The following is a 26,428-nucleotide window of genomic DNA, read 5'->3' as shown; positions in this document are numbered from 1 at the left end:
ACAAATCCATGTGGAATCTGCAGATACATTCCTTACATCCAATCAGCAGTGAGAAAAAAAAATGAGGAAACATAGGTGGCATCATGTTGGCACTCAAAATGTTTCAGATTTTGGAATTTTGGATTAGTGATACCCAACTTCTGGGTACCAGTATTTTACTCTTGTATCCTAAAAAGAAGCATTTTGGTTTAACTGTTGACTTGAAATTAACATTGTCTGTTTGCTTCAATGTTGTCTTTGATGGATTGGCATAAATTCCGCAGTTGGAGATTATGCCAGTCCATGCCATTATGCTGTTGGGGTAGACTTGCGATTCTAAAATTGAATTAATCAGGCTCAGTAATTTAATGGATGGGTGATTATACCTGTGGGATAGATCAAACTGGTTAAGCCCTTAACCATCGGGGCATTAAGACAATTAGGTAAAAAACAGTGATATCCTCGTGGCCTCTTCTCCCTTTGCACTTCCTCTTCTGTTTTTGTTTTTGCTTTTTGTAATCTGCTCTCATGGAAATATGCCAAGGCAATGCTTTTTGAAATGAAATTGCCCTTCTTCTTTTAGGATATCGGCACATCCACCTGCTTTCAAAAGATGGGACCAGCATACCACCCTCCTCACTATTTGTACATATCCGAATCAGTGACCTGACCTAATGTCTACTCTTATCTCGCTCATCTGGCAAATGCCATTACTAAACTCCAGCAAGAGCGAGGTGGCTGACTAAACAAGGAAAAGAGAAGATGTCCATTCACAAAGAAGACTGCAACCACATAGCAGAGCTCATCTTAAAATGTACAAGCTTACTCGTGAACCGTCCAAGTATTAGAAGCTGAATTGCACATACTGCAGGCCTTGGCCTGGACTAGAGTAACTCCAGACAATATAAACACCTCATCTTAACCCAATGGGTTAATATTTCCTGTAAAAGCTGGATATTTTTATTATTCCTATTGACAGTAGACTCTTTGTTTTGCAGCCTGTTTGTTCGACTGAGACATGCAGCTGTAATCATTATCTTTGGCTTTTCCATCATCCATATTCAGCAAGCATGATCATCTATAATGATAATGAATTAGACTAACAAGTACCTGGCAATTAATGAAAATCTCAATATGGTGTGCGTCTGACTTCCTTACTGGTTCCAGACAATACCTCAGGGGCTCTGATTGTGTATGCATGGCATTCTTTGCTCACCTCTTGACACTACTTACGTACTTTTAATATATGAAGACAAACGTAATATTCATGCTGCTTATTTGTAAGTATAAATAATTTATTTCACTTTCTTCTGACATTTCATATATTAAAGAATATAAGAATGAAGTGAAGTAGTTAATCTGCATAAAAAGTTCAATGATATGCAAATGCTAACTAGTGAATTGACATGTCAGGTTTAATGTACATTCAGCTGTACGTGCATGCTACTGAAGTTTAAAAGTGACATTAGAAGGTAAAAAAAATATTATGAAGTATGTCTTGATATTATTGTAAGAAAGTTATTGTGCAGCACATTACTCTTGAAAAACATTGGCTAAGTTAGCACAGGGGTGTCAAACTCGCATCGTAGAAGGCCACCATATCATGGCTGCAGGTTTTCATTCCTGCTGCTTTCTTAATTATCAACCAATTACTGCTTCTAATGGAACACTTATTTTGCCTTAATTTTAAATTACTTACTTTTTTAAGATTCACAGCATTTATTGATTTTTTTATGTTTTGCTTAACCAGCAGATGCACACTAATGCGTACAAAGCAAGCCAACTGTGACTCATTTCTGGTGGGCCACCGTTTTCATGCCAACCACTTTCTTAATTAAAAGCCAATTCTTGCTGTTTATTTATTAATTCTAAGGCTTTTTAGTGTTTTCCTTCTGCCACACCAGACATTTTTAAAACTGTTGATTTCCTCTTTTTTCTGATAGTACCATCATGAAGTTTTGTGGCCTTGAACAGATTGGTATTTCTCAGATGTTCACTTTTTTCTTTTAAAATACTTTATTGAAAAAGAGGTGCAAATTGGATCAAGTTAGCTGGATATTTGTTAACTTACTTAGTGTACTGGCCTCACTGAATCTCCTGTTCAATTATCCAGCAAGCTAAACACCTTTATGCAATAATTCCCGGAACCACGAAGTGATGTTGAGAATGTTATTACAAAAATGGTGTTTAGCTTGCTGGATAATTGAACAGGAGATTCAGTGAGGCCAGTACAGTGAAAAGGGAATGCCTTCACAAGGGCTAACTAAGCAGGATGGCGAAGGATTGTTTGAGAGTACAAACACAGAGGTAATAAACACACCATGCTTACTGCTGCTGCACTCACTTCCTACTTCCTGCCTCCTGTCACATGGCTTCCTGCTTGCAGCAGTAGCATTAGGATTTTTATATTAGGATTACAAAGGTTTGCAAAAACAATTAGAACCAGAACACTCCCCGTCTGGTATCTTTAAGATACCACCAAAAACTGAGCCAAATACTTTAATCTGGTGATAAAAGAAAAACCAGTTCTGAAATAGGCCTGTAAAGGATTTTTGTTGCTCCTTGCTGAACTATCTTTATCTCGACCTTCCTTATTAATCCATCTTTGCTAGGAACAGCCTTCATTATTATTCCCATAGGCCACTCATTCCTCCTGACTTGCTTTTCCTTCAGAAGGACAACATCACCTTCTTTGATGTCAGGCCTTTTATTTTGCCATTTCTGTCGTGTCTGCAGAGTGCTGAGATATTCCGTTCTCCACCTGCTCCAGAATTCCTCAGCACTCTGCAGACACGACAGAAATGGCAAAATAAAAGGCCTGACATCAAAGAAGGTGATGTTGTCCTTCTGAAGGAAAAGCAAGTCAGGAGGAATGAGTGGCCTATGGGAATAATAATGAAGGCTGTTCCTAGCAAAGATGGATTAATAAGGAAGGTCGAGATAAAGATAGTTCAGCAAGGAGCAACAAAAATCCTTTACAGGCCTATTTCAGAACTGGTTTTTCTTTTATCACCAGATTAAAGTATTTGGCTCAGTTTTTGGTGGTATCTTAAAGATACCAGACGGGGAGTGTTCTGGTTCTAATTGTTTTTGCAAACCTTTGTAATCCTAATATAAAAATCCTAATGCTACTGCTGCAAGCAGGAAGCCATGTGACAGGAGGCAGGAAGTAGGAAGTGAGTGCAGCAGCAGTAAGCATGGTGTGTTTATTACCTCTGTGTTTGTACTCTCAAACAATCCTTCGCCATCCTGCTTAGTTAGCCCTTGTGAAGGCATTCCCTTTTCACTGTACTGGCCTCACTGAATCTCCTGTTCAATTATCCAGCAAGCTAAACACCATTTTTGTAATTAAACATTCTCTACATCACTTCGTGGTTCCGGGAATTATTGCATGAAGGTGTTTAGCTTGCTGGATAATTGAACAGGAGATTCAGTGAGGCCAGTACACTTAGCATCTCATTATTGTTTGGCTGCTGGTTTTATTTGTTCTGAATTTGAAAGCAAATTATTGCATTATTATTATTTATTTAGCAGATGCCTTTATCCAAGGCAACTTACAAAACAAGTTATAATACATGCAAGAATGACAGTGCAAGCATCAAAGCAACAAGATAAAGAAGTGAGCACACGGGAGTAGAACGTCTGCATAATTGTGAGGTGTGATCAAAAAGTACGGTGAATGTTGATGCAGAGCACCATCCAAGAGCAACGCAAAACAATTCAATGCAGGTTCTGAAATGTCCATCCTAGAGCCGAGTTTGTGACAAGTTTCAACTTGTTTGATACTGGCAGTCGTTTGTGAACCACTGTTGAGTTCAAGTGTGTTTTTCAAGTTTGTCGTTAATAATGGATGTCGAGCAACGCATTAACATGATATTTTGTTTCAAATTGCAAAAAGCTCAGGAAACCCATCAGATGTTAAAATCGGTTTATGGTGACACTGCACCGACAGTTAAGACTGTTTACAAGTGGTTTGATCGATTTCGTAATTGGATCTGACTCGGTTGAAGATGAGAAAAGATCAGGATATCCTTCAACATCAATAACCAAGAAAAATGTTGAAACGGTTTCATTCTTCATCATGACAACGCTCCTTGTCACACATCCCTTCTAGTACGACAATTTCTGTCGAATAAAAACATTACGCTGTGTCCACATCCACCTTATTCGCCGGATCTGGCACCATGCAAATTCTGGCTGTTCCCTAAATTGAAAATGACAATGAAAGGCAAACGATTTCAATCCATTGAGGACATCCAGGCAGCCATGACAGCCCAACTAAAGACACTCTTGAAAGAAAACTTCCACAACTGCATCGTAAAGTGGCAGGAGTGTTGGGATAAGTTCAGGAGAGTATTTTGAGAGTGACTAGTAGTTGTAAATCTTTTACTGCAATAAACATTTCTTTTTTAAAACATTCACCGTAATTTTTTGATCACACCTCATATATCTACAAATAGATTATGACACAAATCTGTATCCTAAACTCTCTGTCAGTACAACAGCTATCCTTGTAGGACAGAAGGTAAGCAGATCCAAAGTATTTAATGAAAGGTTTCGTTTTCAAAAGATGCTTAAACACAAGTAAACTGGGTACAGTATGAAAAGTGTGAAAAGAGGCAAAGAAATAACATAAAGGTTTGGGGATTCTGCCCCAAACTATATACTTGGTAAACAAGCAAAGAGTTCAGGTTAGACGTCTTCACCTACCTGAGTTCACAACACAACTGAAGGTTGTTACAAAATGGCTGACAAATATATAAAACTGACAAGAAGAGGAGGGATTAAGGAAGTGATGACGTTTAAAGGGTGGAATCCTGATGACCAGAAGAAGTGATGTCATCAGGAGACAGGTTCTGGATGACTGGAAGAGTAAGTGATGTAATTTAAAGGCAAGTTCTGGATGCCCGGAGGAGGAAGTTTTGTCAGCCTCTTGAGGATTAGAAGAGTGGTTGGCATGTGGGATCTTCTGTTGGTCTGCAGAAGAGAGGGAGAAAGAGTTAGAAGGCAGCGCCATCCCCCGGGTTCAGCAGGGAAACACATTTATTTGTCTCCCATGCACACGTGTGTGACAATAGATAAAGGGAGATCATTCTACAGCTTTGGAATGAGAATGGAGAAGGACATCTGGAAAAAGGAATAATGGTCAGAACAGAAACGTCTTCAAGGGATGTATGGAGAGACCAAGGATTGGAGATACTGAGGAGCAGAACTGTTCAGGGAACTGTAGGTCAAGACAAGAGTTTTGAACTGGATCCTTGCAGTAACAGGAAGCCAGTGGAGCGTCTGGCTTTTGTATTTTAGATGCCTGAAGTAGGTTATTAATTAGGAATGTGACCAGAGCAAAAACTTGCAGCCACTGTGGCCTCCCAGGATTAGGGCTTGACACCCCTGGGTTAGCACATTATGTTAGAAGAGCTATGTATGAATCAAGACTATAAAATTATAATAGATCCTATAATAACGTGTTCTCACTACTATTATTATGCTGCTTTGTAACCCCTTTGACATTGAATTGCATTCAGCAGGTTTGAGAGTGATGTTATTCGTTACGTGGGCTGCTCTCTCTGTTTCTTCTTCTCCTCATCCTGATTTTTTTTTGAGGCAACTGTAATGGGATTCTTCCCACATGACTGGCTTTACTCCTGTATGCTGGGTTCATTGCAGACTATAAACTGGCCCAGCGTGGGTGTGGATGAGACTGTGTGCTATGACTGACTGGTCAATCAATCCAGGGTTGTGTGGTTGGATGGCTTCCTGCAATGGAGAACACCGGTTAAGAATATGGATGAATAACCTTCTTATTTACCATAATCAAAACATTCATTTAAAAATGTACCTCCGATATGTTTTTACCCACTTCTACACTGAGTTTGCTAAGGACAAATATGACCTTAGCTTTTAAATTTTGCATCATACTGTGTATTGGGGCATTTTGGAGATTTTAAAATAATAACTGTACACTCGGTTTCCCAACATGTCAGCAGCATGACTTCTGAAAACCTAGGTAATATCAATATAATCAGATGCCAGAGACAAAAAAGTGTCTTAACTGGTACATCACCAGTGCCCCCCACCACTCGACTCTGGAAGTAACAAATTAAACCTCATCTGACCAGTAGCTGTACCAGTAACCTCCTCACGTCTCATTCCTGTAATTTACGGAATGCTTTGCAGCAAAGTGTACACTTATGTTGGTGGACTTTTTATATGCTTAGCATATCTTGTATAAAATAGATGCATTGCTTGTAAAGTTTTATTAATGAAAACCTAACAACGTATTTTGTTACAAGATCCATTCATGCTTATTTTAATGATATTTTGTTGCTCTTGTTTAAATAATTATATATATGTATGCAAGTATGCCAATCTGAAAATAAATGTGAATTTCCTCTGTAAAATGTACAGTATATGTATTATTTACCTAATGGTCTTTATCTGCAGTAAAGTATATTTGGAGTGAAGAACAAGATAAAAAAAAAGTTAAAGACTTCAAGAGAAAATGAGCAAAACTATAACTGACGGTGTCTTATCTAAAGGTATGGCATGAATGCAGACTTACTTTAAACGTCACATTTGTTTTCCTTTCAAATTTGATAAAACAACTCTGTTGTCAGCTTTGGTTTCTTAAAATGTTTTGTGTATGGTACATGGAGGAATATTTCAGACATAGATACATACATACATAAACCATGAAACTCTTCCAATACTGCATTTACACAGACTGTAGGTTTGTAAGTAATCAACACAAGTTAGGACGCCTGTAGAAATTGTCAACTTTCAAGGCTGAATTAACTTCCATTGCTGCAGCAGAACTGTAAGGACCTCTCTTAACTTTGACAAGTCAAGGTGACAGTTTTCATTTCGGGGCTCTTTTCATGTTGCATGCAGTGTCACTGAAATAAATAAATGAATAATTAATTAAATAAATACATATAATAATAGATTTTTACAATAAGTAAAAATCAAAATATATATTTTGTGACATATTTAATTATTTCTATTCACATTTCATTTGTATACTTACATATTTCACTTTGTCTGAAACATTTCTCCTTAATTGAATGGTGGCATAATGATGCATTGGGTAGGACTGCCGCTGGGTTTGAGAACACATGGTGATGAGCTGGCATCCTGTCCAGCATGATTTCCAGCCTGGTGCCCAGTGTTGCTGAGATAGGCTTCCACAACCCTGAACTATATTAAGTAGGTTTGAGAATGTTATATTGAAAGTGAAGGAGACATGATTACTGCCTCACAGTTCAACTTATAAGACAGGTCATCTTACATCTGCATGGGGATTTCTTGAAGTCCCAAAAAGTGTTCACATTACATAAATTGGCACTGTAAAATGACCAGGTAGAAGTGTACGGTAAGACAGATTTGGGTTTGTGGTGATACTAAGTTTTTAAAAAAACCAAAATGGTGCATTCTGGCTCTGGGTGGGTACAGGTGCTTGTGATGGGGATGTTGGCTGGCCATGCATTCACAGGCAGATGTGTATGGTCCTTCCAATTTATTAGTACTGCAGGGTATTGCCAAAAAGTTTAAAGTGTGCCACTATGATCTGTGAGATTTATTACACAGAATTTCTTTTTAAAAAATGGGTTATATAAATACAGCTGAAGCCACACAAACCATCTTACAGGGAGAAACATTACTGCCATGTAAGCAAACAGACTGGGAGATGGTAAGAACAAGTGGAGACAACTCAGACAGGTTATTAAAAAGAGAGAGTAGGTGTACCCCGTAGTCCATAAATTAAGTTATGCATAATATAACTTTGCGGTGGGTTGGCACCCTGCCCGGGATTGGTTCCTGCCTTGTGCCCAATGTTGGCTGGGATTGGCTCCATCAGACCCATGTGACCCTGTGTTCGGATTCAGCGGGTTGGAAAATGGATGGATGGATAATATAACCTGGCACACACTTTCTTATCATAGCAGGGTATCAGAAGGTACAGCACGTATCCTGATCAGAGCAGGCGTCAAAGTAGCACACAAGCCTACAATCATGCTGAGCACGCACAGTCTTTTTTTAATGCAAAAAGCAGAGGCACAGAATGCAGTTTACAGCATACTATGTAATGCATGCCTAGTGGTATATGTGGGCCTGATATCAAAAACACTCGCCACATGCTTACATAATCATCACACTGCAGTCAGAAGAAAGGACCTAGTCTCTGATTTATACGCATAGACGTTTGACCGAACACACATTTAAATGGGACTCAGTGCAAGTAAAATTCAAGATATATATTTATATATACAGGGGGTCCTCAGGTTACGACACAGTTCCGTTCCTAAAACAATGATGTAACCCGAATTTTGGTGTAAGTCGAAACACACCCTAGCCTAAGTCACTTACCTATCCTAACACATTTGCAAAATCATAATCTAGAACATAAAAACACAAGTAAGCCACAGAAAAAGGAAAAGGACATAAAAAACTTTACTGTACACTATACTGTAGTAACAGAAAAAATGACAAAACATGAGTATAAAAAAAATTCCTTACCTTTATTCCTTCTGATCTCTTTACAATGTCTAATTTCACTTCCATCGTGATGGCTTTCCTCTTCCTTGAAACACTACCATCTGAACACTCTGACTTTCGTTTAGGAGCCATGATCAGGGCCACACAAATGGAACACTTCCTCTGCGCACAACCAAACTAGTTGCCAACTCCCTCACTCATACGCTGCATTACTGCGTATTCTTTCACAGTGCGCCACCAAACTAGTTCGCCCACGTAGTCTGTAAGTATGACGCTAATGGCGTTAGCCGAAACACTCATGTCTCAATTTTTTTTAAGTTTTTATGGGAGTGAGCGTTGTAAACTCAAAACGTTGTATGTCGAGACGCTGTAACCCGAAGGACTCCCTCTGTATATATATATATATATATATATATATATATATATAATACAGTGCATCCGGAAAGTATTCACATCGTATCACTTTTTCCACATTTTGTTATGTTACAGCCTTATTCCAAAATGGATTAAATTTATTTTTTTCCTCAGAATTCTACACACAACACCCCATAATGACAATGTGAAAAAAATTTACTTGAGGTTTTTGCAAATTTATTAAGAATAAAAAAACTGAGAAATCATATGTACATAAGTATTCACAGCCTTTGCTCAATACTTTGTCGATGCACCTTTGGCAGCAATTACAGCCTCAAGTCTTTTTGAATATGATGCCACAAGCTTGGCACACCTATCCTTGGCCAGTTTCGCCCATTCCTCTTTGCAGCACCTCTCAAGCTCCATCAGGTTGGATGGGAAGCGTCGGTGCACAGCCATTTTAAGATCTCTCCAGAGATGTTCAATCGGATTCAAGTCTGGGCTCTGGCTGGGCCACTCAAGGACATTCACAGAGTTGTCCTGAAGCCACTCCTTTGATATCTTGGCTGTGTGCTTAGTGTCGTTGTCCTGCTGAAAGATGAACCGTTGCCCCAGTCTGAGGTCAAGAGCGCTCTGGAGCAGGTTTTCATCCAGGATGTCTCTGTACATTGCTGCAGTCATCTTTCCCTTTATCCTGACTAGTCTCCCAGTCCCTGCCGCTGAAAAACATCCCCACAGCATGATGCTGTCACCACCATGCTTCACTGTAGGGATGGTATTGGCCTGGTGATGACCGGTGCCTGGTTTCCTCCAAACGTGATGCCTGGCATTCACACCAAAGAGTTCAATCTTTGTATCATCAGACCAGAGAATTTTCTTTCTCATGGTCTGAGAGTCCTTCAGGTGCCTTTTGGCAAACTCCAGGCGGGCTGCCATGTGCCTTTTACTAAGGAGTGGCTTCCGTCTGGCTACTCTACCATACAGGCCTGATTGGTGGATTGCTGCAGAGACGGTTGTCCTTTTGGAAGGTTCTCCTCTCTCCACAGAGGACCTCTGGAACTCTGACAGAGTGACCATCGGGTTCTTGGTCACCTCCCTGACTAAGGCCCTTCTCCCCCGATCACTCAGTTTAGATGGCCGGCCAGCTCTAGGAAGAGTCCTGGTGGTTTCGAACTTCTTCCACTTATGGATGATGGAGGCCACTGTGCTCATTGGGACCTTCAAAGCAGCAGAAATTTTTCTGTAACCTTCCCCAGATTTGTGCCTCAAGACAATCCTGTCTTGGAGGTCTACAGACAATTCCTTTGACTTCATGCTTGGTTTGTGCTCTGACACGAACTGTCAACTGTGGGACCTTATATAGACAGGTGTGTGCCTTTCCAAATCATGTCCAATCAACTGAATTTACCACAGGTGGACTCCAATTAAGCTGCAGAAACATCTCAAGGATGATCAGGGGAAACAGGATGCACCTGAGCTCAATTTTGAGCTTCATGGCAAAGGCTGTGAATACTTATGTACATGTGCTTTCTCAATTTTTTTATTTTTAATAAATTTGCAAAAACCTCAAGAGATTGATTACATTTTGCCTGAAGAAGGGGCCTGAGTTGCCTCGAAAGCTTGCATATTGTAATCTTTTTAGTTAGCCAATAAAAGGTGTCATTTTGCTTGGCTTTTCTCTACATTCATAATGGCTAACACGGTACAACACCCTAGTACTACAAAAACCTCAAGTAAACTTTTTTCACGTTGTCATTAACTGTATATATAGTATATAGCTCAAATCCCGTTATAGTGGGAAAATGTTTAGAGCAATTAATAGTTGGACAAACATTCATACAACATCATGTTTAATGGATTTTGTTTTAAAGAAATGTATATTTCAGTATTACAAATTTTTTTTCGACCAAAATCCCCCCCAAAGATAATAGTGCAATGTCAAAAATACTTAATGCCACACCTGCACTTGTGGCAGGGAACCTTGCAATAGGCTGCCTCTTTCTTGTTGGATGAAACGAAAGTTGCAGTCTGTTGTGAAATTTCCGGTCTTAGACAGTCTCGGGTGAGAGTGCAGGTGCGACATCATATAAGTATAGCTGAATGCTGAGTCAGTGCTCCACCGAGCGTCCATGTGGGTAGTTTGTGTGCAGATACTATACTGTTCGAGTTTCATACTGCTTCTCAAAGTTTTCTTTACAGTGAACAAAAAAAGTGAGAAATGGCGTCAGTTTACACTGAAAGAAAAATTAACAATCCTGGAAAAGGTTGATTCTGGAATGAAGGACAACAACGCAGAGAAAGCATTCGGAATTGCACCTTCAATGCTGTCAACAATTTTGAAGGATCGAAAAAAAAAAAACAGAAGACAAAGTTAAAGTTCAGGAATTGGGACCTGAATGAAAACAAAATTAGAAGCACATTTGTATTTCTATTAAAAAAAAGTTACATACAAGTTAAATATTTTTTCAGTTTAAGAAGCACTGTTTTTTATATGGATACTGTAAAGTTTACGTCACAGAATTGCATGAGAGACAGAAAGGTGAGTCCAGATCTCCTAGGAAAATACAGGTATTTTATTACTGTATAGAGAAGGCAGGTACAGTCTCAAGACTTCATTCAAAATGGGAGCTGTTACTTCAGTACTCAAGCACATGAGATGGGAGCTGCAACATGGGGGCAATCGTCCTGCTTTAGCTCCCATCTTCAGATTAGAAGAACTCCAGCAGCTCGGAATCAACTCTTTGGCAGACCAGGGGCCTCATGTATAACGCCGTGCATAGAACTCATGCTATAACATGACGTAAGCACAAAAGCAGGAATGTGCGTACGCACAGAAAAATCCAGATGTGGGAATCTGTGCGCACGCAAACTTTCACGTTCTTCCACTACATAAATCCCGATCAGCGTGAAAAGTAACGCACGTGCACGCGCTTGCTGCCCCACCCCAACTCCTCCCAGAATTACGCCTCTTTGAATATGCAAATCAATATAAATAGCCCCTTACCTACAGCGCTTCAGGAAGACAATGGCGAAAGCATAAAAAAAAAAAAAAAAACAACAACAACTTCAGCGAATGCAAAATGGAGGTCCTGCTAAGTGAAGTAGAGGCCAGGAAAAATGTTTTATTTGGTAGCTTAGGAAGTGGAATTAGTAACAAAAGGAAATTGATGGAGTGGCATAGCGTGGTGGATGCACTCAAAAGTGCTGGAGCAGAAATTCGCTCTGTGACCGAAACAAAAAAGAAGTGGTCCGACATCAAAGTTGCCATGAAAAGGAGAGTTGCAGCTCATTGTCTGCATGTTAGCATGATTGGAGGAGGTAGTGAACTTTCGGAGCTCACACCATTTGAGCAGCGAGTTGCTGCAATTATTGGCGACACACTCATTGCAGGCATTGTACCAGCAGGGGAGGGTGATTCTGACATCACCGCAGGTGATGGTGAGTTACCATTTCTTTTTTGATTACCATTATCCATACTCATGTAAATAATTTGTATGTGGAAATAAGACAATCAGGCTGCAGATGCTGTATTAATTACTGTTTAATTAATTCCAGACAACAGTACAAAAGCTGACCCCAATGCTGAGGACGTGGCTCCAGGCGATGATGGTGCTGCGTCTGTGCCGACCACATCTTCGGGCGCAATGTCAAAAATACTTAATGCCACAAATGCTGCTCACACACCCCTGCCTCGGAAACCACTGTTCGATCATCTGGCCGTGTGCTGACTGATGCAGTTCTGGAATCCCAAAATGCATTGGTGGATGTGGTGAGAGATGTAGTCAATGCACAACGGGATGTAGCCAATGAACTACGAAATATAAAGGCAGTATTGTGTGATATTAATCAAAAATTAAATGACTTTGTGGATAAATAAATGATGCATCTGCTTACCTGTTTTTACATTCTGTTAATTACATTCATTCGACATTGTAATGCTGTCCGGTGTGGCTGCTCATTTGGTGGACCAGGGTCCGGTTCATCATACCGCATCTCTTCGGGTACGGGCAAGCTACAAATGAGTGCCATATTATGTAGAATGCTACATGCTTGCACGATGCGACACACTTTCTGTGGACTATAGAGCAGCACTCCACCAGTCTTATCCAGGCAGCGCCAACGGCCCTTAAGCTGCCCTATAGTATGTTCTACCACTGCCCGAGGCCGAGAGTGGAGGTCAGTATAACATCACTCTTGTTCAGTCAGTGGGTTGGCAAGAGGGGTGAGGAGCCACGTCTTCAGTGGGTACCCACTGTCACCTAAGTAATCGTATTATGGTTACATCGTACAGATAACGTACAACTGTGATTAAAAGGTAATGTCTTATCTTACCGAGAAGCCAGCCATCATGCACCACACCATTTTCAAGTTTGTTCCCCACACTACTATTTCTCAGGATGAATGAATCATGAGTTGAGCCAGGCCATCTCACAACAACATTAGTAAGGCGCATTTTCGCATCACTGATGATTTGCACAATAGAGTGAAAATGCTTTCTATTTACATAAACAAATACCTTCTGTGAAGGTGCCTTTTATAGCAATGTGTGTGCAGTCGACTGCTCTGATGACATTTGGAAAACCGGACATTGCTGCAAATTGTGCTTTGATGTTTGCCTGTTCAACCGGAGTGTACGGAAATCTGATATATCTGCTTGACAAGCGGATAATACCATCCCATACAGGTGGCATGGCACGACTCAGTGATGACTGAGAAATACCGGATCGGTCAGCCAATTCACGCTGAAAAGCTCCTGTGGCTAAAAATCCAAGAGTGGACAGAACTTGCAAAGGAGCAGGTAGAGCACAATTCCTGAAAGTCTGCCTTTGTAAAGCAGGTGCCAGTTCAGCACACAGCTCCAAGAGGACCGCTCTTGGAAATATAAACCAACTTAGTAGCCAGTCATCATCATGTACCAAGAAATCCGTATGATCTCTGAATATGCGTTCTCTTCTAATCCTGTCCTCTAACAACGCTAAAGCAGCCATGGCAGTGGAATAGTTTGGCCATTCTGTGTACAATATTGTTACAAATTGATTACAATCAGGTGCCTTAAATTTATCAACAATATGCAGTTAGTTTCAGTGTATATGATACAGCCGCGTCAGGGATGTCGATCTAAAAATGAAAGGAAACCACACAGAAAGAGTGGCATTGCTTTGACGCTAGGTGCCGCCAGTCTGCAAAACCGAGCGGAGAACTTGCGTACGCCAGGGTTTGAGTTACTGTGGAAATGTGCGTGGCTTTACGCCAAGTTTAGGTTTTATACATCGCGATTTGAGCGTGGAAACGTTCGTACGCAACATTTCTGTGCGTACGCACCGTTTATACATGAGGCCCCAGGAGAGTGTGAGTGTGAGTCTGTTAGGGATAGCGAATTGCCGGCGACCCCAGTCACAATAGTATACGTATTTTCCCCATATTCATTATAAGGAAATCTCTGTTATAACAAAATATTTTTATAGTCCCATGAATTTCGTTACAATGGGATTCCACCTGAATATAAAGGAAGGCAGAAAGGGAAGAATAAACTGCACAGCATCGGACTGCTGGTTAAGTTAATGTAGAGCAAAATGGTAGGATGGAGGAGCTCTGCCAGGTGGCTGCAAAATTGAAAGGTCAGAGCTGTAGCGAGAGTGAGAGAGGCTGTGCCCTGGCTCAGAATGAAACAGATAACTAACTTTTTGAGACAAACTGGGAGATGCGTGCAAAAGGAAAATCAAAACAAATAATATATACACGAAGTGACTGAAACCCAGATGAGAGGCAAGAATCAAGATCAAAAATCAGGTGAGAAGTCGAAAACCAGGCAAGACACGAATATCAATAGCAAACAAAAAGTTTCTTTTAGTGTTTAAAGGGTATATCTGCAGAAAGCTTGGTACAAATGCTGGCCTTTCTTCTTATGACCCCAATGATGGTTACACAAAATGGTTTCTAATTTAGAAAAATGCCATACAACCCTAAAATTCAGCCCTGATCATAACAAGCCAAGGGAGCAGGTAGATGTTTGGTGTCCTGACATGGTGGCATTCAAAGGACGGCATGGTGCCTTGGGTAGCTGCAAGTGTGGACGGTGGTAGCAGCTTCTTGGACTGTAATGGTAGCAGTTTGGGTCTGTGGGTATTGGAAGAGGTAGCAGATTGTAGGATGCGGTAGGTCACGTCCATGGGACACTCGTGGATCCTGACAAGGACTGTGAAAGAGCAGAAGGAATGTAGTGATTTTACTTTCATGTAACCTTTTGTATTATTTATTTATTGGATGTTTTAACTGTACACAGAAGAGCACCTGTTTTTATTAGATTTATTTACTCATTAGAAGAAGTACTGCACTTGTTTGCTTCCAGTTTGGAGTTGATTTAAACTAAAACACAAAGCACTTTGCACCATCTCTTCTTCTTAGGTGTCCTCACTGTACCCAGTGCAGCTGTGAGGGGTGCCAACATCTCACATCGGTGCAATGGAAATAAAATGACTGGTTACAGATCAGATGTTAGGTGCCAAAGTTCATTTCAATTTTTTTACCCAGGAAAATCAGCTCACTGTAAAGGAAATCAATAGAGAATCAATACAGTCAAAGATGGAAAAAACTGCAATAGTGAGGTCTAAATATTTTTGATGTACAGATAAAATAAAGCAAGTAGAACAAAATCCCATCTCTATATACGGCCATGCTCATAAGTTTACATGCCCTGGCAGAATTTGTGAAATATTGACCATTGTTTGGATAATATAAGCACCATATATACTCACGTATAAGTTGGGCCTTGAAACTTGAAAAATCGATCATAAAATCAGACCCGGACTTACACACCCATTCAAAAATGCGACAATTTTTTTTTTTTTTTTACATCTGCTTACCTCCTCCAATCTCGCATCAGTTTTTAAGACGCATCAAATGTTGTTACAGCAGTGCAGTTACCAATTTCTTTTGCTACTTCAACAACATTTAATTTAAAACCAGCTTCATATTTTCTTCTGATCGAATGCTCCATCGTACATAAGGGATGCTCTTACGATAAAGGTGTATGAGGGTGTGAGATACAAAAAACACAAATCAGTGCAAACGCTGCTTCAGAATAGTTTGGGTATTACTGTATGGTCACGTAGGCACAAAACATAGAAAAAAAAGGCAGTGTGCTCCGTGGTTACTCTCTCAGGTGGGCGTCAGCATATCATAATCTCTTGTATCAATAGCGTGAGTTTTCCGCATTCAACTTATATGACCGACATTATAAAATACCAAGAAATTATACTGTAAAATCAAGCCTCGACTTATCTACGGGAGAACTTATCCGCGAATATATACGGTAATCATCCAGAAAGGTTTCCTTTTAATTAGGCAATTTATTATCACATAATTATGTGTGCCCTTCTTATAATAATAATAATGATAACTAAACTCACCCAAATGGGCCTGATCAAAACTTTACATATCTTTTGAATGTTGGGGCTGATAATATACACAGAAGTTGACACACACAGGTTCAAATTAAGGGTAATTAAGGGAGAGAGTCCACACGAGTAAACCCTTGGATTGTTATCAGTCTCTGTGTATAAATATTCAATTTAAATTCATGCAGAGCTGCACTGACTTTGCTGGATACCAAGCCATAGGGAAAGAAAAAACAGCTGTCAAAGGACTTGTGCGACTTGTTGTTGATTTATATAAAATCATTAAAAGGATATAAAAAACTATCCGGAGATCTGAAAATGCCTGTCAGTAGTGTTGAGACTCTGATAGTTAGGGGTTCTGTTATCACCAGGCCATAGTCAGGTAGACCAATCGAGTTTTCAGCCACAATTGCCAGGATCATTTGTCGAGATGCCAAGAAAAAACCACAAACCAAATCACTTGAGATACAGGCTTCTCTGCAAACAAGTGCTGTTGCCGTTTCAAGACGCACAATAAGGAGGTATTTGAACAAAAATGGGCTGCAGGGTCGAGTTGTAAGAAAAAAGCCTTTACTGTGCCAACACCACAACACAGCCCACTTATAATATTTCCAAACCACATCTAGATAAGCCTCAAAACTTCTGGAAAAAAGTCCTTTGGAGTGATGAGACCAAAATTTTACTTTATGGCCACAACCGTAAACACTATGTTTAGAGACGACGCAACAAGGCCCATGATGAAAAACGCACCATCCCTACTGTGAAGCACAGAGGTGGATCTCTGATGTTCTGGGGGTGTGTGAGCTACAGCGGCACAGGTAACTTAGTGAAAATTGGTAAGATGAATGCAGCGCATTACTGTAAAAAATTGGAGGACAACTTGCATTTCTCAGTCCGGAAGCTGCATATGGGACACACTTGGATCTTCCAACACGCCAATGATTCAGAACACAAGGCCAACTTGTGGTGCAGTGATGGTGCAGGAGTGGCCATCACAGTCTCCTAACTTCAGTTTCATTGAGCCACTTTGAGGAGATCTCGAATGTGCAGTTCATGCAAGGCAAACCAAGAATTTACAGGTCCACCACCTGAAAAAAATCAAGGGCTTCATCCACAACTGTCACAAAAGACTGCCTGCTGTCATTGATGCTAAAGGGGGCAATAAACAGCAGTAAAAACTAAGGGTATGCAAACTTTTGAACAGGGTCCATCTCATTATTCTCCTCATTACTATGTTTTGTTTAATGTTTGTGCTGTTCTGAGATGCCTCAAAGTTTAATTTGGATTCCATTAAAAGTAAATGAAATATCTTTTGCCTGAACAGTTGTCTTTTTTTTAAAGTGTGGTACACATCTTACAAATTCTGCTAGGGTATGTAAACTTATGAGCACAACTGTATATATAAGTATCTCTTCCTCCCATTACCATGTTAAAGAGAGACTCTTTTTGTTTTTACAAATGTACACTTTAACAGGTGATCTTATCATTGTAGAAAAAAAGCTACTTAAACCACTTAGGCAGCAGATGCTCTCATTTTTCAATTCTACGCCAATTCTGGGGTTAATTTGTGATAAATTTCTAAGATTTAATTGCACCGCCACATCACAGCCTTCCCTCAGGTGTCATTATGTTCATATAGCACTAGAAAATACAGAGATAGATGCACAAAAATAATGGAAGAAGATGACAGTTGCAGGCATCAACTCTGAGTCCTGTCCCCAACAATGTCCGCGTGCAGATTTTCACTTTCATTTAATGCAGCACATCAGTTTTTTAAATTTTCTCCCACATCCCACAGACTTGTGCTGTAGACACCATATTGGGATTGTGGTGGGCTGGCACCGAGTCTCAGGCTGCTGTGATGACTGAGGACTGCATGAAGTAGGCCCATGGCTGACAGTCATATATTTACTGATCCATGGAAATCCCTGGCCAAATTACATTGATGGTAAATGCAACTTTGACAGCGAACAAACTAAAACAATGACATTTTTAGAAGAATTTACTTGATGAACTGAAGAAATGTTACAAAGTAAAAGAGAAAAACATTTGGGTGCCTCTTCGGCTATATTGTCTCAGTGATTGTTAGGTTTCTGTTCTGGTCTGGATTAACTTGTTAAGTCTGGTCGAAAAGTGTAAGAGTCTAATAAATTATTGGTGATTCTTCAAACATTGTGATACACTCAACAAAGATGGGCTCTACTAATTAACCGACTGAAGATCTGAAAATGAAACTAAATGATTCATACAAAGCAAGATAAGGCTATAAATATATAACAAAGTGCTTACCGCTAGCGGTTTTCAGTGTCCAAAATGTCATTAAGAAATGGCACTTAAAGGGAACTGTGGAGGTCAAGACAAGATCCTGACAGCTGGAACAGTTCATATACTGTGCAAGAAGGCAAAGCAAAACCGCAATATGGCTGCAAGGGACCTACAGGCAGGCTGAGCTGAGAAAGGAGTGGTGGTGGTGGTGGTGCAGGCCTACATACACAAACATGGCCTTCATGGAAGAGCCATCAGAAGGAAACCTTAGCTGTGATGTCATCACAAAAAACAAAGATTTAATGCAAAACAACATCTGCATAAGATAGAGGCATTTTGGAGTGCTGTGGACCGATGAAGTTTTATTGTAGAATTACTTAGCTGTCAACATGTGGGAAAGCTGACACTTCTGTAATCAAAGTGTTGGTACAAATGACATCATGAGATCTTTAATATTCATGAAGCAATTTTCCAAGAGTGCCGAATTTGGGACAGAGATAAAATCCTGGGATGTATGCAAAACAGACAGACAGGAATTCTGGGAAAATAAGTATGAAATTGTAACAAGAGTGTCATTGTCTATTAGAATGTATATGTTTAAGCTTAGATAAACTGACCAGTGTGTATATGCTTGTATGAATATATGAAATGGAGGCTTGTGACTTTTTAAGATTAATGTGTTTCAAAAGTAACTTAAAAAATTTAATTGGGAGTGGTCTCCCCTAGACTTTCTCATATACTCAGATATAGAGATGGATATTTGAAGAGTAAGCTAATCTCTGGAGATTTTAACCATGTGATGCTGGACAAAACATTACCTGCCTTCTCCCAGTATGTGGATTGTAACACTCTGGGAAATAGGACTATTGGCCTACTGTATGCAAACATAAAAGACGCATAAAGCGCCACCCTGCTGCCTGCGCTTAGGAAATAACCTGATTCTGCTTCAGCTTCAATACAAACCAAGGGTGAGGGAGCTACCTACAACCACATGCTCATTCAGGAAGTGGTCCCCTGAGGCAGAGCAGGCTCCGAGAGACTGCTTTGGAACTACTGACTGGGATATCCTGCAGGGATCTTATAATGAGAACATTGAGGAAGTTGTTGACTGCACTACTGACTACATCAACTTCTGTATGGACATTGTAGTTCCGGTAAGAACAGTACGCTGCTATGCTAACAACAAGCCACGGATTACAAGTGACATCAAGGGCCTTTTGAACCAGAAGTAAAGGGCTTTTAAAAGCAGTGATAAGCATGAGCTCAAGTGAGTGCAGAAGGAACTCCAAGTCCAGCTCAGGGCGGCGAAGGAGCAGTACAAGAGAAAGCTGGAGCAGAAGTTACAGAATAACAGCATGAAGGAAGTGTGGGATGGGATGAAGATCACCACTGGCTGCAGCTTGAAGCGGGGTGCCACCATCGAGAGAGACGTGGAGAGAGCAAACCTGATGAACAACTTCTTTAACAGGTTTGACCACCCTAACCCACTCTCACCTCGGAGTACTGCACCCTTCACACATCCTTCTGCTGATACCAGCATAGGAGAGAGTTTCCCCCCACCCACAATTACAGCAGCCCAGGTAAGCAGAGAGCTGAGGAGACTTCGTGCCAGCAAAGCAGCGGGTCCAGATGGAGTATCGCCACAACTGCTGAAGGCCTGTGTGTTGGAGTTGGGGAGTCCTCTACAGTGCATCTTCAACCTGAACCTGGAACAGGGGAGAATCCCGAGGCTTTGGAAAACATCTTGCATCACCCCAGTCCCAAAGGTATCGCGTCCTGGTGAGCTGAATGACTTCCGGCCTGTCGCTCTGACGTCACATGTGATGAAGACCATGGAGTGGCTGCTGCTTCACTACCTGAGGCCACAGGTCCGCCATGCCCTCGACCCTCTGCAGTTCACATACCAGGAGAAGGTGGGAGCGAAGGATGCCATCATCTATATGCTACATTGATCCCTCTCACGCTTGGACAGAGGCAGTGGTGAAGTAAGAATTATGTTTCTGGACTTCTCTAGTGCCTTCAACACCATCCAACCTCTGCTCCTTAGGGACAAGCTGACAGAGATGGGAGTAGATTCATACCTGGTGGCATGGATCATGGACTATCTTTCAAACAGACCTCAGTATGTGCGTCTCAGGAACTGCATGTCTGACATTGTGGTCAGCAGCACAGGAGCGCCGCAGGGGACTGTACTTTCTCTGGTCCTGTTCAGCCCATATACATCGGACTTCCAATACAACTCGGAGTCCTGCCACGTGCAAAAGTTCGCTGACGACACTGCTATTGTGGGCTGCATCAGGAGTGGGCAGGAGGAGGAGTATAGGAACCTAATCAAGGACTTTGTTAAATGGTGCGAATCAAACCACCTACAACTGAACACCAGCAAAACCAAGGAGCTGGTGGTGTATTTTAGGAGGACAAGGCCCCTCATGGACCCCGTGATCATCAGAGGTGACTGTGTGCATAGGGTACAGACCTATAAATACTTGGGAGTGCAGCTGGATGATGAATTGGACTGGACTTCCAATATTGATGATCTGTGCAAGAGAGGACAGAGCCGACTATACTTCCTTAGAAGGCTAGCATCCTTCAACATCTGTAATAAGATGCTGCAGATGTTCTATCAGACGGTTGTGGCGAGCACCCTCTTCTACGCGGTGGTGTGCTGGGGAGGCAGCATAAAGAAGAGAGACGCCTCACGCCTGGACAAACTGGTGAGGAAGGCAGGCTCTATTGTAGGCATGGAGCTGGACAGTTTGACATCCGTGGCAGAGCGACGGGCACTGAACAGGCTCCTATCAATCATGGAGAATCCACTGCATCCACTAAACAGTATCATCTCCAGACAGAGGAGCAGGTTCAGCGACAGACTGCTGTCACTTTTCTGCTCCACTGACAGACTGAGGAGATCATTCCTCCCCCACATTATGCGACTCTTCAATTCCACCCGGGGGGGTAAACGTTAACATTATACAAAGTTATTGTCTGTTATACCTGCATTGTTATCACTCTTTAATTTAATATTGTTTTTTATCAATATGCTACTGCTGGAGTATGTGAATTTCCCCTTGGGATTAATAAAGTATCTATCTATCTAGTTTTATATAATGTACATTAAAGAACCATCAACAACAAATTGAATCAAATTAATAATATATTGAACAATTATTATAAAAGTAGAGTTGAATAAATTGGACTCTGCAGCTGCATCAATAAAAGGTAAAGTACCACTGGATGATAAATTGGACTGAACTGCCAATACTGATGCTCTGTGTAAGAAAGGACAGAGCCGGTTATACTTCCTTAGAAGGCTGGCGTCCTTCAACATCTGTAATAAGATGCTGCAGATGTTCTATCAGACGGTTGTGGCGAGCACCCTCTTCTACGCGGTGGTGTGCTGGGGAGGCAGCATTAAGAAGAAAGAGGCCTCACGCCTGGACAAACTGGTGAGGAAGGCAGGTTCTATTGTTGGCATGGAGCTGGACAGTTTGACATCCGTGGCAGAGCGACGGGTGCTCAGCAGGCTCCTGTCAATTATGGAGAATCCACTGCATCCAGTAAACAGTGTCATCTCCAGACAGAAGAGCAGCTTCAGCGACAGACTGAGAAGATCGTTCCTCCCCCAAACTATGTGACTCTTCAATTCCACCCGGGGGGGGTAAACGTTAACATTATTCAAAGTCATTGTCTGTTTTTACCTGCATTATTATCAATCTTTAATTTAATATTGTTTTTTGTATCAGTATGCTGCTGCTGGAGTATGTGAATTTCCCCTTGGGATTAATAAAGTATCTATCTATCACGATACAAAAGCCCGTCAGAAGTAACTGCAGTTGCTCCTGGTTTTTGGTAAGGTGTTCTAAGTGTAGTCCTCTCAGGGAGCTGCCCAAGGGGTGTTTTTGTTTGCTCTGTTTTGAAGCTAAGGTTGCCAGCCATGTCCATATTGCTTGATTTGGGTGTTTGAAATATGAGTGGATGTCATATAATTAAGTAATGTGGGGTGTACGTGTAAATCAAAGGTAATAATTTAGACATTTCCAGTAATAACTTGTCCATTAATATAAAAAGATCCGTAAAGTTTAAACTGCCTTTTGTGGACATTTTTGCACCGCAAAACACAGTAGATAATGTATCAATAAATCCTCAAGTAGAATGTCAGACTGACAGTCAGGAAACTAAAGCTGAAAACAGGCCGACTTCTACAACACAATGATCCAAAACACACTCTGAATCTTCTATGAAGTGTGTCAAGAAACACAAGATGAAGGCTTTGGGGTGGCCCTCGCAAACTTCATACTTGAACATCATTGAAAATCTGTGGGAAGATCTTCAAAGTGCTGTGCATGTAAAGATAACCCAAGAATACCTGACAACTAGAAACGACATACAAGGAAGAATGCATTCAAAACAAGAGTAAAAAGACTCATGGCTGGCTGCAAAGAATGTATGCATTCTGTGATTTTTGCCAAAGGGGGGTGTTACTAAGTACTGATACAATAGGATGTCCAAAGTTTTGCAAATACCACATTTTCTCTTTAATTTTTGTTACCTTTTTTAATTCATCAGATAAGCATAATTATACATTAACATTTTCATAAAAATGCCAATGTTTTATTTTGTTTTCTGTTGAAGTTGTATTTTATTTTTTTTTTACTTCAAATGTCAACAAAATGTAACTTGACCAGGGTTGCCCGAAGTTTACAATGGAAATATCTATTTATCAAAGAGTATCTATCTACTTCTAATATTCGAGGGGGTACCCAAAAATAACCGGACACTGTACCTGGCGCACAATCTAGACTTAGTTGCGAATTTTGCTGCTAGGTGAAGCATACTTACAGTATTCTGCGGCAGTCTGCCAAGTGGTGTTGCTCTGTGTTATTCGTATGGCAATTTGTGTCGGTTTTTATTGGTGCTTATTAAACGTGTTCTGTGATTTTTGTGATGGATGATCATAAAGAACAGTGAGTCTACGTAAAATTTTGTTTTCTCTTAGGGAAAACAGCTGCTGAAATTGTAATGATGTTTCAAACTGCTTTTAATGAGTAAGCTTTAAGTAACACACAGATCTATGAGTGGTTTTCGCGTTTCAAACGAGGGGAAATATCCATCCATTTTCCAACCCGCTGAATCCGAACACAGGGTCACGGGGGTCTGCTGGAGCCAATCCCAGCCAACACAGGGCACAAGGCAGGAACCAATCCCGGGCAGGGTGCCAACCCACCGCAGGACACACACAAACACACCCACACACCAAGCACACACTAGGGCCAATTTAGAATTGCCAGTCCACCTAACCAGCATGTCTTTGGACTGTGGGAGGAAACCGGAGCGCCCAGAGGAAACCCACGCAGACACGGGGAGAACATGCAAACTCCACGCAGGGCGGACCCGGGAAGCGAACCCAGGTCCCCAGATTTCCCAACTGCGAGGCAGCAGCGCTACTCACTGCGCCACCGTGCCGCCCATATCACTCGATCTTGTTTCTGTGTGACTTTTTCTCGTTCCCACATATTCAAAAAGAACTCAAAGCAAAGCGTTTTTGTACTGTGGACAAAGTGAAAGACAAATTGCTGCAGGCCTTCAACAATGTACCTCTTCAGCAATTCCAAAAGTGTTTCCAGCAGTGGGAAAACCGTTGGGACAAGTGCATTCATTCACATGCAGAGTACTTTAAAGGAGACTAAAGTTTCAGTAAGTATAAATTATTTAAACTATTTTTCTTTTTCAATTCCGGTTATTTTTGAGTACCCCCTCGTGTATATATATATATATATATATATATATATATATATATATATATATATTGTGATATATGGCAGGCAGTTTATCCCAGCCAATACCCCCAAGCTGACAGATGGAGCCCTCCCTGCAACGTGGAGATGACCCGAATTCCAGCAGGGCATCATGGACCTTGGAGTTTTCCTTCACAGCCCTGCTGAATACCATGGGGGCCGCCAGAGGACACTGCAGGGAGACATAAGGATTTATATTTGCACTATAACCCGGAAGTACATCCTAGTCACAGGGACAGAGGAAATGACGTACTTCCGGGCTGAAGAAAAAGAGGAGTTTTCACCTGACCCGGAAGTGCTGGGGAATCAGAAGCTCTTCCGGGTTAAGATATATAAAAGGACCCTGGGAGATCCCAGCAGTGAGCCAAGTTGGGAGGAAGGGTGACTGAGCTGCTGGGAGTGGAGGATTAGTGTATTGATTATTATTGAAGTATTCTGGAGTGGAGGGTGCTTTGTACACTTTATTATTATAATAAATATTATCTTTGGACTTTTATCTGGTGTCTGACGTCTGGTCTGAGGGGTCAAGGGGACAACTGCGCCCTCTGTCACTATATATATATATATATATATATATATATATATATATATATATATATATATATATATATATATATATATACTGTATATATATATAAAAAAACAAAACCAAACACTAAGGTTAGTATGTGTGCCTGGTTCCTCCAAGCAGTTTGACTGGTCTGTCTGGCTTTGGTGGCGCGATCAAAAGTGGAAGTGCAAGTGTGTGACACATGAGGAGCAAAGCTGTAGAAAAATTGCTGCAAGTGGATAGGAGGTGAGAAAGGCTCCTCAAAATGGTAGAATCTGAGAGACAGGCTGCACGGGAACATGCTCAACAGATGGAGCGCCGGTCAGGAGAGCTTCAGACACATGAGGATACAGAAGAAAGGTGCTGAAGGTGCATGAAGGGCAAGATATGTCAAATAGTCTTACATTTATTCTATTGCCTGTTTTTGACATGTGACTAATAAAACAATAAAACAATTGGACAAAATGAGTAGGATTTGTAATACTGCCTTTCTGTCCATGAAAGCATTGCTGGATCCCAATGAAGAAGGGTTGTGGCATTATAAACCTTTGTTTTTTTCAGAACGCCAATATCTTACACTTCTGTTTACAGTTTAGTGGAATTGTGAATAAAAGGACAAACTTGTATTTACAGTCTTGCTTACTGTAACTCCTAAAAAAGTTTGTAGACTATTTCCCAAAGTGACCTGTTCACCAGCTCTCAAAATCCTGAAAATGATGCGGGGTTTTGTGTTATGCTGTACTACGTGTACACAGGTCACTGAAGAATGCATCATGAAGGGCCTTTACTTTCAAAAAGCAGTCAGTGGAAAAGGAGTAAAAGGAGACACAGCGAGTTCCTGTCTAATTTTCTTTGAATTTTTTGCATAACACTAATGGTGTTGCTGGCAAATCTGAATGCACAGGTCAACAGATATTAGATAGGCATTAGATATTAGACCAGGGATCTCAAACTCCGGTCCTGGAGGGCCGCAGGTTTTCATTCTAAACCTTTTCTGAATTAGTGTACTGTTTTTGCTGATTAACTTCTTTTGAATTCATTCCCCAGATTTTCTTCATCATTCCTTTGAATTGTTTCCTTTCTTTCCTTAAACGGCACCCAAACAAAAATGAAATGTGAACTTAGTGAGCCAACAGAAAACCAACTAAGTCAGGGCCTCAAACTCCAACCAATTGCTTAATTAGGCTCTAATTCTTGTTGTTAATTAAACCTGTTCTTTAATTTCATGGCTTGTTGCTACTCTGAAAGTGCAATAACATACATTTCTGAAACTGTTGATTTTCTCTTTTCCTAGAGCTCTGTTCAAATGTTTTGGGGACCTGAGAATATCAGCATACCTGAAACTTGCACCTTACTTCACTTTCAGATATTGTATGATGTACACTGTTGGCTGGTTATGTTTTTGGCTCATTTTGTATCTCATTATTGTTTGGCAGCTAATTACGGAAAAAGAAACAATTAACATGTCTGAGTCTTCAAGAGCAAGTCAATTAAAAAAATACAAAAGAAGTTAATTAATAGCAAAAACAGGTCACTACTTAAGAAAAGGGTTAAAATGAAAACCAGCAGCCGCTGCGGCCCTCCAGGACCAG

General features: G+C 40.8%; 1 protein-coding gene across 1 annotated transcript in view; it reads left to right on the top strand.

Annotated features, from left to right (window-relative positions):
* Nucleotides 1-1,828, top strand: part of plcd4b (phospholipase C, delta 4b) — a 125,565-nt gene extending 123,737 nt beyond the window's left edge. Inside the window, exon 17 of the mRNA XM_028808341.2 lies at nucleotides 563-1,828. Coding sequence (XP_028664174.2) covers nucleotides 563-654 — 92 coding nt within the window. The 3' untranslated portion in view covers nucleotides 655-1,828. The remainder of the gene's footprint in view (nucleotides 1-562) is intronic.
* Nucleotides 1,829-26,428: the final 24,600 nt, after the last annotated feature.

The sequence above is a fragment of the Erpetoichthys calabaricus genome, chromosome 8 (genome assembly GCF_900747795.2).
Source record: "Erpetoichthys calabaricus chromosome 8, fErpCal1.3, whole genome shotgun sequence".
NCBI lineage: Eukaryota > Metazoa > Chordata > Cladistia > Polypteriformes > Polypteridae > Erpetoichthys > Erpetoichthys calabaricus.
Note: the sequence above shows the minus strand (reverse complement) of the source record. Positions and strands in the feature narration are given on the sequence as shown.